Consider the following 13975-nt stretch of genomic DNA (forward strand, 5'->3'; position numbering starts at 1 on the left):
TAGCTCTGTTAATCATAACAGTTTGCCTGGAGAATGAATATTCTTACATCCTACCCTGCAAGCTGTGCAAGACAGCAAAATACTTATATTCTCCTGAATGAAAGGCAAAGTAAGGCAAGTTAGTGCAATTCTGTTAAATAGAACGCAGGGTGTGTCAAATTTAATAATGGGGGATAAATTCATATCCTGTCCTAGAAACATGAACATAAAGAGGAAAGGGACATTGCATTAAAGACTTTATTTGGAGTGCAGCCATTGCCATCTCCATGAGGGAACAGTTGGCATCACTGTTCCTCAGCATGAGCAAGTGGTGGGTTTAATTCCAGAACAGGGTGGGAAATGGAGACAGTTCAGTTAAATAACTGAACTGTGAAGAGGAGTTCAGGAATGACAATGCACTGTGAAAGAAAAACTGCAATGGTAACAACTAGAACTCAATTCCTTTCCAGCCTTTAGGAGAGATTTGGTTTCTTAACCTGAATGTGAAAGGTCCGAGCAGTGTATCACAGTTTAGAAGCAAATTAAACTGTCCAAAACAGCCCCGAGCCATCCAGCCTACTGCAACTGCCCACTGATGGAACTGTGGTAAATCCATCATGGAAGTGATCCAGGCACTCCTCATAGTCTGAATCCTGCCATGTTTGGCATGTATCACCAGCAAAAGGTCAAAATAAGCTGTGGAAGGAGAAGGAAGCTGCAAAATGTTAAGGCCATTGATTAATTGATTGCTTAATTCCCATGGAAAACTGCCTGAGGCAGGATGTGACTGCAAAAAAACATTGTCTGTCTCAAAAATAGGAACAAAATCTGCTGCTCTGAAACTTACTGCCACCATTTTTGTTAGGTATCATAAATTATCTCCTAACAGTACACACAGTCTGGGCACCACTGATGGTGGTGTACAGCTTGGCTCCAAGTGTGGGTTTGAAATGGAAATTACTTCTGCAGTGCTGTAGGAACAGCAAGAAATGGTCAAAATGAGGCTTTGAAAAATCCCTGTTGTTGCTGTCAGCTACACCAACTGCAGGTCCCTGCAGAGTGGAAATCCTGGAGACAGGAGACCACCAAGGTCCCACAGCCTGCAGGACACAGCATGGATGGGATGCAGATGTGCAATGAAAGCATGTGGGAATGATATAGAGGATATAAACCTTTATGCTCTAAAGTCCCATTAATTGTGAAGTAATAAGAAGAAATTCCATTAATGGGGACACTCCTTGTACTTGCCCCTTACAGTGTCCCATAAAGCAATTGGGTTTGTCTCCAGCAGATGCATTAGATGGTCCAATCATCTGATTTTATAAAGCAATTAGTCTGTTCTCATCTGCCAAAGAGACTTTTATGGGTCTGTCATGGAGAAGTCTCTTCAAGTGACAGACTATTGTGTTGTACAACCAGACCTGGTTCCTGCAGAGCTCAGCCTGGGGCTTTTGGGGGGGTTTATTGCTATTTTTGCCCTCTCATGTCTGGTTAAGTGACAGCTGCTCTCCACTTCTACAGTTTGGCACTACTGAACTGAGGAGCATCAGCCAGTGTGGGCTGCTGGGGGAATGAAACATCCATCAAGGACCAAGTGCATTAATTCGGCCCTTATTACTGGGGCAAATAACAAAACACCAGGGATGGGGAGCAGGGCAAGAGGTGCTTTTGATCTGCTGCCTGTGGAGGCTCCATGTGACCTCCTGAGGGAGGGCTGGCTCCAGCACAGCCCCAGGCACAGCACCCACCTCTGCCTGCTCTGCCTGGTCCCAGCACAGCCCCAGGCACAGCACCCACACCTCTGCCTGCTCTGCCTGGTCCCAGCACAGCCCCAGGCACAGCACCCACCTCTGCCTGCTCTGCCTGGTCCCAGCACAGCCCCAGGCACAGCACCCACACCTCTGCCTGCTCTGCCTGGTCCCAGCACAGCCCCAGGCACAGCACCCACACCTCTGCCTGCTCTGGCTGCTCCCTCTCGGCTCTCCCAGCACAGCCCAGAGCAGCCTTTGGTCCCTGCTGCTGTCCCCTGCCCCATCCCGTCAGGGACTCCAAAAGAACATTAGTCCTGCTGCAATGCAGAAAGCTGACATCTGCAGCACATCTGGGCAAGGACACGCCTCCAACCTACCTGCTGGGCTCAGACTGAGAAGAGCCAAGCACGGGGAGTGCTCTGGTATCACCTCAGGGGAGCAGTTTGGGAACAGACCCTGGAACTGGGGTGGGAATCTCTGCTGAGCGCTGGTGGGATAGGGCAGCCGTGAAACGCCATTAGCCTTCAAACAAAGTGCTGACTGCACCCCGTGCCTGGTGCTAAACCTGTCCTCACTTGCCGGTATTCCTGCCTGGGCTCCATCCAAAGCCTGGGAGATCAGACGCGTTCCTTTCTTTGCCCACCGCAGTGCAGGAGTGGTGGTGGGAGGAGGCAGCGGGGAGAGCAGGCGGGGTCTGTGGGGACAGGTGAGTTCTTTGGAGGGCAGGTGAGTCCTTTGGGGGACAGGGGGTGTCTGTAGGGACAGGTGAGTTCCTTGGGGGGCAGGCAGGCTGTCTCCACAGTCAGTGAGAGAGCAGAGCTGTGTGCCCGGCTCCAGGGAGAGACTTTGCTGCTGCCTGGGGCACAGGGCGGCTGCACATCGTCTCCCACGCGGGAGTTCGGGGTGTGCCTTTCACGTCCAGTCTCCCAGGTAAGGGCCAGGCTCCTTCCTCCCTCTTCCACCCCCGGTCTGTGACTGACCTAAGATGCCGACTTACTTCTCAGTGCAGATGATGGTTTGACACTGGCCCACCTACACCCCCCGTCCAGAGCTTAAACTGGATTTAACCGAGGACGTTCCCCCTTATCCCAGCAGCGTGCTTTGGCCAGCCCCTCCGTACTGTTTTCCACTTGAAGAGCTAAGTGATGATAATTGTATTCTGTTTCTCCTTCCTGAGCTAATTTTCTGACTCATTGTGGGGTTTTTTCTGCTAGCTTTTTGTTAATCTAGTTGGCATGTTGTGGTTTCTTTGTTCATTATGTGGTGGGGCTACATAAGAGGATCTGTCTCTGGAATTCAGGTATCCCCTGCACTGCGTTCCCTGTTATCGTCTTCATCAGCAACTCTGCTGAAGGCACTCTGCTGCACTTGGCATGAGCTAACCTTAATAAATCGGGCTGTTAATCACTCAGACATGTCTCGCTGGATCTTTGCACACTGATTTGTGTGAGCTCAAATAGTTTCCCGGGAGCAGACTTGTGGTGACTCAGTGTTTCAATAATTTGCCCTCCAAACTCTCCCTGCCGGGGGCCTTTGCCTGCCGAGAGAGCCGCGCCGCGGGCAGCGGGGAGCGCTCGGTGAGCGGCGGGACGGGAGCAGGGAGGGGTCTCCTCACGGCAGAGGCTTCCCGGCGTGTTCTCCTCGCACCCCGCACTCCTGTCGGGTCCCAGCCTCGCGTGTGCAGGGAGCAAGCTGCGCTGCTGCTGCCGCCCTGGCCGGGAACGGAGCACAGCCTTGCTCCGTCCCTGGGAGCCCTCCCTCGCATCCCACAGGTGCCCGGCGGGACTGGAGACAGATGAAGGAATGTTTGTAAGGAATGTTGAAGCATCTATTTACGTGTTGAGTTGATTCAGACCAAGCAGAAGCAGAATTTCACAGATTCCCTTTTGCAGAGCCTGGTTTGGAGTCCAGCAGAGATGCAGCCTCCTGCCCCCCAGGCTCTGTCCATGCCCTGGTCAAACGATGCTCAGGTTATACTTTTTTAATACATACATTATACATTCTATGTTTGCCTGAGAGCTGCTGGGAGTTAGGGCATCCTCAAGTGATACAGGAGCCTTGAGGCTCTGAATCTCACTCAGGCATTGATAATTATCAGCCCAGATAGCTGAGCCATTACGGAGATTCGATACAGTCAGCTCTTACATCCTGCCCATTTAGGGGAGAAAAATCCAGCAACGAGGAGATGCTGCGATTGACAGATCCAAGGAAAACCAGCCAGGTTATTTCTGACAGCAAGAGATAGCTAACTACAGGGATTAGCAGAAGATCAAGGGAGTGTGGAGAGACCCCTTCTTTGGAGTAAGGGCTTGGACTCCTCCAAAAGAAGGTTATTCGGTCATTTAAAAAAAGAAAGGAAGGAAAACAAACCTAATAAATATCAGACAATACATGGCAGTTTGAGAGCTGCTCACCAAAAGCTAGTGAGGAGCGAGGAACAGTAAAAAAAAAACAAATAATAGCTTATTTTACTATTTAAATGAGGCGATGTTTATTAATTAGAGATTAACATTTTGAGAAACTCACAGTGATGTTTTTTCACTGAAAACAAACCCTTCTGTACACTGAGGGAGGACAGTGCTGGCAACCAGCACAGAGAGCTTTGAATTCCCATGTTCAATGATCGTGAGCTCCAAGCAAAGTGCCTCAGGGACGAAGTATTCACCCATTCCTGCTGCCACTCCTTGTGTTCTGCTGTTTTCTTCTGGTGCAGGCACTGCAGTGCACACCCAAGGTGCCCAGCTGGGGTCAAATGGCCTGAAGGAAGGACTCCCCTCCTTTCTGTCCTTTTCATTCCCACTGCACAAATAGAAAACAAAACAAACAAACAAACAAAAAAACCATAAAAATCAGTCCTTAGTTTCCCTTCTTTGGTCTGGCTTATTCTCCCCTGGGAAGGTGGTGGGAATATGTCCTTATTGCCTCAAGCCACCCAGCCCCTCTCTGGGCAGAAGATCTGTCTGGGCTATGACCAGGGCAGACCAGGAGCCCCCCAGCTGACATGGCTGCCCTTGGGCTGCTGAAATCCATCACCTGGTTTGCACCAACTAGACAGCCCCAGAGTCCTTGGTTGCTCCTCACAGGACATTCCTTCCAGCCCTTCCTTGCCCTCCTGTTGTTTAAGTGAGACTCTTACAGCAACTAGTAACAATGCAGAATGATTCCATTCTTCAGTGAGTGAATGCTACAGCCCTGATGAAATATTTTGTGGCCTTTTATAAAGTGCCAGTGTAGCTCTCTTTACTGAATTAATATATTTATAATAAAAAGAACTTCTCAGTGGACTACATTAATCTGTCATTGCTCCATCTGAGCCTACAGCCATGGCTCCTGGGGTGCATCCCTGCTCCCCTTGTCTGGGGCTGGCTTCCAGCTGCTGTGGGTGGGACAGAGACAGGGCAGGAGGAGCAACCGAATCTGAGAGCAAAATCACCATCAACAATCCTTACCTCTGTTGGAGGCTTTGCTATACTCTAGTTGGTGAGGCTGCCTGTGGATGGAACTCATCTGCATGTCCAAGTCCCTCCTTCAAACACTTGTCATCACAGATTTGTTTCTGCCACTGTGCACAGCCCCACGTTATGGCACGTGTTACAGGCCAGTGACAGAAACCTGTGTCTGCTCCCTCTGATAGTAATAAATGGGAAAACCTGAAAGCAGATCATGATGTCTCAGAAGCTCCATGTCCCCTGTACATATTCCTGCCCCCTGGGCCAGCTGCAGCGTGGGTTTTACCGGTAGAGTGCTGGAGAAGCTGTGTGCCCACTCTGCCAAGCAGAGAAGGGGCTAAGACAAGTCAAAAATCAGCAGCAGAACAACAGAGCAGCAGTGCTGGCTCCTGAGGAGAGACTGGGAGATGCCCTTTGATGCTTCCCACAAGCAGGTAGCTCCCGTGGCTCACAGGTCTGTGTTGGCTGTCGGGAGGTTCCTGGTGGAGCAGCTGGCCTGGGAGGCTGGTCCCTTCCTGCAGCTGGCCTGCTCCAGCCACGCCTCGCGGCAGGACACGGCCCTGGCTGGCAGCGCCGGGCGCCGAGGCCGTGGCACCCTCTGGCAGATGCCGAGCAGGGAGCGCAGCTCCACACGGAAGCTCTCGTTCAGCCAGCAGTAGATGAAGGGGTTGTAGCAGGTGCTGCTCATGGCGAACCAGTGCAGGGCGAAATAGAGCGAGTTCTTTGTCTTGATGCCCAGACTGGAGATGAGCACCACGTAGCAGTTCAGGGGAAACCAGCAGACTGCAAAGACCACCACCACCAGCATCAGCATCTTGATGCTCTTCTTCTTGTTCCTGTGGTGGGTGGCGTACTGCTGCGTGGTGACGTCCCCGATGGCGTTGCGGAGCCACAGCTTCTTGGCCAGACGCATGTAGGTGACAGTGATGATCAGCAGAGGCAGGAGGTAAAGAAGGAGAAAGGTAGACAGGTCCAGATACTTCCAGACCAGCTCTGAGGGCTCGGGGAAGTCAGGGAGGCACAGACTCCGGACAGTGGCTTCCCTTGAAAACAGGAAATACAGATATGGCATATGGCCATTGCTGTCCCATGGGTGCTGCTGGCTCAGCAAACCACAGTGGGGGTCTCACACTGCCCACAGGCGCCTGCTCAGAGGTGTAGTGTGGACAGAGGAGGACACAGAGCCACAGCTCTGCCATGTCTCTCTCAGGCTGGACTGCGGCCCCTGCCCTCCGTGGGAGCACCCACCCTGCTGTGTCCCCCAGCAGCCAGCACCCCTTGTCCTGCCATAGCCCCCAGCACAGGATCCCTCAGCCAGAGACACTGCAGCAGCTCTAAGCCAAAGCTGTTTTGGAGGGGAGGGCTGGAGGCTTTTAGAAAGCCTCACAGGCATGACCAGCCCACCTCCCTTCCCTTCCCTACCCACCATTCCCTTGCCATCAGCTCCTACAACCTTCCTGCTACCTCTTAAAACTGGTGTGATGATGATTCACTTGGCTCCAGTTGAGCCACTGTCAATTAACTAATAAAAGAACTGAGTGTAACCATCCACAACAGCTCATTTTAACAGCCCCTTACACCTGTTCCATCCCATCCAGCCCCAGGATCCGGGTGTGTTCCCACTGCCTGGCCAGCAGTGGCTCTCATTCCCTCACCCTTCACTGCATGTCCCCTCCACACCCTGCAGCTGGTGTAATGGAATTTATTTACAGTGGATGTTTTCTCCTTTTCTTTCATTTCCCCTCTCTCTTTCTCTTATTACATTTTACTCTTCTCTCTTCATCCCTTGTCCTCAGTTCTCCTCTATTCAGCACAGATTTTAGCTCCCATCAAGCTGTACTATTCACTGCAGTATTGATTTGTATCTTTAATATCCTGTTTTCAACTGCTGGAGCTGCCTTTTGTGCCACAAATAGATTGCTCAGAACAGGCAGCTGGAGCAGGGGATGAGGTCAGGAGTGGCAATAGGTCACCAAGTGCAGAGGACCCAGAGACACCACTCGAGATGGGAACTGAGGCAGAAGGGATAATCATCTTTTTTTTGAACTGCAGTCTTGACTTTGTCTCCCCTGGATCTGGAGGAACTCACCACCAGCACAGGGGACCTGACAGGACAGTGTTCGGTGAATTTTGATATGAGCAGGGACTCAGATGACTGCTGTGTAGTGCAGCCAGAGATGGATGTTGGTGGAGCCCTTGTTTCCCATTCCAGAACCCTAACCACTCCCTGGTAGCAATCTCAGGAGCCCTGGGCCTGCAGGAGCTATTACAAGCAATATTACAACTGTGATTTTTTTTTCAATGGAAAGCAGGGACAGGAATAGCATGTCCTGGAAGTCCTTATATCGCTGAGCTGCCTCGTGCCAACACAGGGCTCGGTTTCCTCTGGCCATGCCAAAGGATGAGCAGAGACAGGTGCCCCGAAAGAGATCGTGGGGTTCGTTCATTCATGAGCAATTTGTCCCCTAATCCCCAAGCACAGCTGCGGAGCGACGCAAGCACGGAGTAACCCTGCCCTGTGTTTACAGTCTGCAGTTAGAGGTATGATATCCCCTGGCTATGTCAGGCACATCAGGCACAAGCACAGGCAGGGGAGGGCTGTGAAGCCCCCATCCCACTTCCAGCTCTTGCAGCCCCTTGGGCACCAAAAGCAGTGACAGACTCACACTCTCCTGCCTCATCAACAGGAGAGATCTGGCTAGGCTGCAGGAAATTAGATTTGTTCTTTATACAGAAGGTCAATGTCTACAATAGAAATTTCATTCCTGCTGCCTGTCAGTGTCTCCTTGCCCCACTCCCTGGGATGCTGATCTCAGCCTGAAAATACAGGTCATGGTAAGATTATCCCCTTGGCCTCAAGGCTGGCATTCCTGCGAAGGGCAGCACCAGCAGCATGACACCTGCCACAAAAATCCCACTTGGGTACTGTTACAGACTGTTTTCTAGACAAGAGAGGTCACAGCAATGCCACAGGCTGGTGGGGACAGGAGGGACAGAACACGCTGGGTACCACAGAGGAAAGGACTGCAAGGTAAAAGAACACCAGAGTTTGGGTTTTGTATTTCTCCCTGGCAGAGGGTGACAGCAGAGACAAGTGCTATTGCTGGGCCTTTTGTGGGGAGATAAGCTTCTGCTTTTAATTTTTTTTCTTTTTCTTCCTTTCCCTCTGCATTAGAACCTTCTTTTTTTCCTGGTATTTCAGTCCTTATGCTGATCTGAAATTTCATTTCATCTGCTGTCATTATGTTCAGCCAAGCAAAGAGTTAGTTCCCTCTCCTGAGGAGAGGCACCATGCCACACCAGGACAGCTCCACTTCCTGCCAAAGCACTGGTCCCCCACAGCCCTGCTGCATGAAGAATACATGTTCTCTATGTTTTTCTCGTTAGTGTAACATTGGACAGAGGAACCTCAAGCTTCAGGGAAGGTTAGTCCTGCTTTGTAAATCCACATGGATGAAATACAGGAAAGCCAAAACCTGAGACTCAAAGTATGAAATCCTGGGGAAGAGAGACCAGTAGCCCTGCTGACAAACCAGGGTGGTCCCCTGCTCCTGCTCGCTGCAGAGCCTTGGTGATGTCAGCGCAGGTATTCCCAACAAGAAGTTTATTTTCTTTCTTTTTGAAACTGCAGTTTGACTCTCTCTCTCCTCCCTGCCTGGGCAGTTGGATGGGCTTGGTCTGGCTGGGTCTGGGGAGCTGAGCAGGTAAAAGGAGAGAAGAGGAAAGTCTCTCAGGAGAAAATTACCTTCTCAGGACCGAGCCTCTCCTGACAAGGCTGTGGCACTGGAGGAGGTGTGTGTTGCCAACAGCTGTGCTCCAGCCAGGCTGTGCCTGGGACTGGGACCCAGAGCCTTGTCTGGGCACACAGGAGGTGGCAAGAGCAAACCCTGGCCAGCAGGCCAGGCAGAGCACAGGCCAGGTAGCTCCTCCACAGCCCCAGCCTCTGCTGGGATGTCACCCATGCACCAACTCCCTCTCATCCCACATCACCCATCCCGTGCCTGGCATGCTCAGGTGCCCTCCTTGCTGAGCAAGTGGCACTGCACAAGGGCTGCCAGAGCTCCACACGCTCACTGGGAAGGGGAGATCACTCACCTGTAGTTATACTGGAAAAGCTTTTGATAGACAGCATGGGGCAGGGAGAAACAGGTTGCCATCAGCCAGATAACAGAGATGCTCAGAGCTCCCTTTGTCAGGGACATCCTCTGCTTCAGCGGGTTCAGGATTACCTGCAATAGAGATTCCATCATGACTCTTCTCCCACAGGAAGCAAAAGCCCTCACAGCCCACAACAGGAGTTGGCAGTTCCTGACATAACCTAACAGAGCTAATGATAGGAAAATGACAGCTATGAATAGGGAAATGTCCTGTTCATTAGAGTGACCTGGAAAATGGGAAATATTGAAATTCTCAGTCTGCTCAGAAGAGCTTTCAAACTTTATCCTACAATCTTGTTATTTGAGAACCATTTTCCTTAAGCAGGAGGTTACATTAGGTCAAAAAAATAAAAAAAAAAAAGAAAAAAAGATTGTATGTACCCAAGTGTCTTCCCTCAAGGGTATGTTTTTTATTCTATATGAACTATGTAAGAAATGTCTCTTGTTCTAGCTGGGCCTGTGAAGCTGAGCTTTCCTCCCCTCTGCTGAGGCAGAAATTCACCTTTCATGAAATTTTCTTTGTTAGATCTTTAAGCTGATAAAATGTTATAGTCTGGAACTTGCTATTTGACAATAGCACATGAAAGGGGAGTGATTGCTAGGGACAAGCACATGGCCTGGGCTGTTCTTGCTGCCCTGCACTGGACACAGAGCCAGCATTTGTGATGGCCATGGACAAACACAGGTAAAAAACTTGTCATAGCTCAAGTCTGCTCCCAGAGCCTTGGAAGGAAGAGGGGCAGGCAGTGTCACCTGGTGCCTGTCGAGAGCGATGGCCGTGAGGGTCAGTGTGGAGACGTGGAGGGAGCAGTACTGCACAAAGCGGCTGATGTGGCACATGGCCTTTCCAAAAATCCACGTGCTGTTCACAAACCGGACCTGAGGGGAAACCACAGCTCATCAGCCAGAAAATGTGCTGAAAACAAATCCACGGGGATTTGTTTTGTTTTCCAACAAGTCCCATGGCTGGAACCTGAGCGGGCTCAGGGGTTCTGGCTGGTTGGGCAGCTTCACCTGAAACTTATAAAAAGATCAGCTATCCTGGTCTCTGAAACAGCTTTCCAGAAGATTTTATAGGGTCAAACCCCACTGATTATGAAGTGGTGATGCCACAGGCCTCCTGGCCTGTTCTGCAGAGACTGTGAACAGTGGTAAAAACTTTTTATTACACTAACAATTATATTTGGAAAAAGTGGACCAAGGTTTGATATCAACCCCACTGTCAGATTCAGAGTGCTTTCATTGAAGCCTTTATCCAGCTGTCATCTCTGAAAAGCTTGACTACCTTCTTCCAGTCACCAAGTATGACTGGCATTCAGGCTGTTCTGACCCACTAAGGGACTCTCTAATGCTCTCCTGCATGAACATTAAAAACACAGGAACTTGTTCTCATTCCCCAAGAGGCTCTTGGTGGGGTTTGGTAGCACATATTGTGATAGACTTTGGAGTTTTTGGACTCTCTGTGTCTAACAGAACAACAGAGAGCCCACAGGTTGCTGAACAGTGTTTTACTTGCCTGGTAGAGGTATCAGTTAGACTTGGTGGTGTTGGGTTCCCACCTCAGCCCTAGGAAAGAGTGCACAGAAAGCCTATGACCACCGGGCAGAGTTCTGGTGGGTGGAAAACTCCTGTCCTGCTTGAAGGGACAGCACGACCAGCTACTTACCAAGGTGAAAGGTGTGTTGAGCAGTGTGATCATGATGTCTGACACTGCCAGGTTGACGATGAAGAGGCTGGTGGCTGAGTGCATCCTCTTGTTCTTCAGCACCACGTGGCACACCAGCATGTTCCCAAAGAGAGACATGATGATAATGACTGAGTATGCCACGATTAGAAGCGCTTTCACTGTTGGTTTCTGGGATTCTGGCTCATATTTAGCCAGCTCAGCAAATTTCTCCCACTCAACAATGCGGCTCTCTGTCCAGTTGAAAATGCTCCTGTTAGTTTCGTGGTATATGGACATGAGCTTGGCCAGGGAAGAGTAATGGTCAAACTCCTCAAGAAACCCTGTCACCTGTGACCTGTATGGCTGAAGCAGCGAGCGAGGCATGGTAGGTTGACCCCAGTCCCTGCTGGGGAGCAGCACCAGTGGCGTGTCAGGCGGGTTTGGGAGCACACACTCACATAGCAAGAAGAGCCAGAACTTCACAGGGGAGCTCTGGGCTCAAGCAGGCTGCCTGACCATCCCATGGTGCTGTCGCAGGAATTTCTTCCCAATGCAGAAACATTCACCTTCCTCTCTAAACAAATCCAAAGACGTCTTTCCAGCGACGATCTGAATTCTGAATAGCACCCAACGCTTCACCTCCTGGATCAGATAGGTCTGTACGTGACATTGAATACATTGCAGCATGATTACACCCCAACCACAAGAAGAAATCAAACTCCCCACACTTAGCCCTCTCCCTAATTCCTACCCTTAACCCCTCTAACTCACCTCACACTGCCCGGCCGCTTTTGTTCCTCACGGCACCCGGTCCCAAGGGGCAGCAGCGGCTCCTCCAGCTGCTGCGCTGGACACCCCACACCACATACCGCCACCCTCAACACATCCTGCACTGCACACCGCCACCCTCAACACATCCTGCACCGCACACCGCCACTCTCAACACACCCCGCACCGCACACCGCTACACACCGCCACTCTCAACACACCCCGCACCGCACACCTTCCGCACCGCACCCCAGCACCGCACACATCCCTCTCACCTCGCACCCTTCTCACCGCGCACCCCACACTCCTCTCACCCCGCATCCCGCGCCCCTCTCGCCCCTCCCACCCCGCACTCCTCTCGCCCCTCTCACCCCGCATCCCGCACTCCTCTCACCCCGCATCCCGCACTCCTCTCACCCCGCATCCCGCACCCCTCCCACCCCGCATCCCGCACTCCTCTCACCCCGCATCCCGCACCCCTCCCACCCCGCATCCCGCACTCCTCTCACCGCGCTGCCCCGGTCCTCCCGCACGTGCGGCCGGCGGGGCCGGGGCCGCCGCTCGGGGCGGGGCTCGGGGCTGCTCCATTCATAAATCGGCGCGGGCGGGGCCCGGGAGCCGGTACCGGGGTTAATCAGCGCCGCGTTCCCTGCGCGCACACGCACCCGCCGGTGCCGGTGCCGCGGTACCCAGAGGGGCCGGGACCGGGACCGGGACCGGGGCAGCGCCCACCACAGTGACGAGCGGGCACGGAGCATCCGTGCTTGCAGAGTCCCCCGCACTGCCTGAACGGGAAAAAGGGAAAACCACCCACACAAACCTCTCCCGGCCCGAATCTTTGCGGAAAGGCTCCTGGTGGAGTTTCAGCGCTTGTTTTTTGATAAGTGTTTCTCTCACGGCTGGGTGCCTCTTGACAGATGCTGACACAGAAGACAGCTTAGGTTTCAAAGACTTCAGGCAATATATTTTTAAACTAGATAGTACAATCTTTCTCATTTTGTATTCCATATGCATCACTTATTTCTTATATATATATAAAGAGTGGGGTTTATTCCCTGTTCATTTCCACTCACCTGCATGATCTCCTTCCCCTGTCCATGCTCTGCTGTCCATGTCCATGGTGTGGCCAGGCCATGCAAGGATTAAGGCAGGGGAGTAGCTACAGCATGGGGAACACATGGGAGAGACACAGGACACGGGACATAGAGAATGCGCCTCTTGCCAGACTCCAAATTCTGCTTCTGAGTAAAAAGGTCCCATGCTGACATGAGGAGCAAAGAATTCATTTTCATTGTCAGTCCGGAATTTAACAGCCCAGTGCAGTTCAATAAACACCTACAGTCTTCCTGTGTGTTCCAATGATAAGAACACTTATATTTTCCAAATTATCTATTTTTTCCTAATTCAAATGAATAATGCATTTTAAAATGTTGTTCGCAAGTGCACTGATGCCTGTCCTGGTACCTGGCATTCGTAACCTCTATCAGGGCATATAAATCACGATGACAACTAAAACATTAGATTTTTCCTAGTTTGGGGCTATTTGCCATGGAGCAAACTGGGCATCTCAGCTAGCACTGTGTCAGCCATATGCTTTTGGAGAGACTAATGAAGATCTTCCGGGCAAATAGTAGAAAAAGAGTCCAGATGAAGACAGGAGGAAAGGTTTGTATATTTGGTGTGTATCTCCAAGGAACTGGTTCTTTGCTCAGAATTTTGTATTTATGGATTCACAGGTCTAAGAGATGCACCAGCTCCTGACTGTGGCAGAACTCTGGTTGCTTTCAGCAGAAGCAGAATGAGCTTTGCATTTGCTCTCTGGAGTTTCTTGCCTGTGCGCTACAGAAAAGACACATTGGATGTTTATTACCACTATAGCAGGATGATCTGGGAGGTTTCTGCTATTTTTTAGGCCCCCTGAAGCCATTCTCACTGTGGCTGTGAGATTCTTGTGCATCCAAAGAGCTGTTTCATTATCCTCCCATGCTGTTCTTGCTGGCATACATTATCGCTGGCTTAGAGCTGCAAGCTCAGAAGAGGAGAGCTATGAGTTTAGTCTAATCGTATTTCCAACAAAATCCCAGGCATGTTAGTTTTCTCCATGTGCAAATTATTAAACTATGGTATGTGCTAGAACCTCCTGAAACACTCAGGCCCTTGTTGCTAAGGAGTTAAGACTTGATCCATTACACTGCAATAATCCAA

At 51.1% G+C, this 13975-nt stretch overlaps 1 protein-coding gene across 1 annotated transcript; it reads right to left on the reverse strand.

Moving 5' to 3' along the window:
• Window positions 1-4200: 4200 nt before the first annotated feature.
• Window positions 4201-12396, reverse strand: LOC110480467 (G protein-coupled receptor 83). Its single transcript, XM_021548402.3, has 6 exons — window positions 12280-12396; window positions 11003-11659; window positions 10090-10215; window positions 9275-9408; window positions 5180-6222; window positions 4201-4529 (listed from the first exon to the last, which is right to left on the reverse strand). Exons 2-5 carry the CDS (start codon window positions 11384-11386, stop codon window positions 5628-5630), a joined length of 1239 nt encoding a protein of 412 aa, XP_021404077.2. The 5' UTR covers window positions 11387-11659; window positions 12280-12396; the 3' UTR covers window positions 4201-4529; window positions 5180-5627.
• Window positions 12397-13975: the final 1579 nt, after the last annotated feature.

Source organism: Lonchura striata, chromosome 4A (genome assembly GCF_050655825.1).
Source record: "Lonchura striata isolate lonStrDom1 chromosome 4A, ASM5065582v1, whole genome shotgun sequence".
In the NCBI taxonomy this organism is placed as follows: Eukaryota; Metazoa; Chordata; class Aves; order Passeriformes; family Estrildidae; genus Lonchura; species Lonchura striata.

What these genes read in the sequence shown, in the direction of transcription:
- LOC110480467 (XM_021548402.3), bottom strand. Translation starts at nt 11,386, where the DNA reads ATGCCTCGCTCGCTGCTTCAGCCATACAGGTCACAGGTGACAGGGTTT. An exon ending in TCGCTCTCGACAGGCACCAG is followed by an intron (nt 9,409 to 10,089) that starts GTGACACTGCCT and finishes TCTCTATTGCAG; the next exon opens with GTAATCCTGAACCCGCTGAA. An exon ending in CTTTTCCAGTATAACTACAG is followed by an intron (nt 6,223 to 9,274) that starts GTGAGTGATCTC and finishes CCTGTTTTCAAG; the next exon opens with GGAAGCCACTGTCCGGAGTC.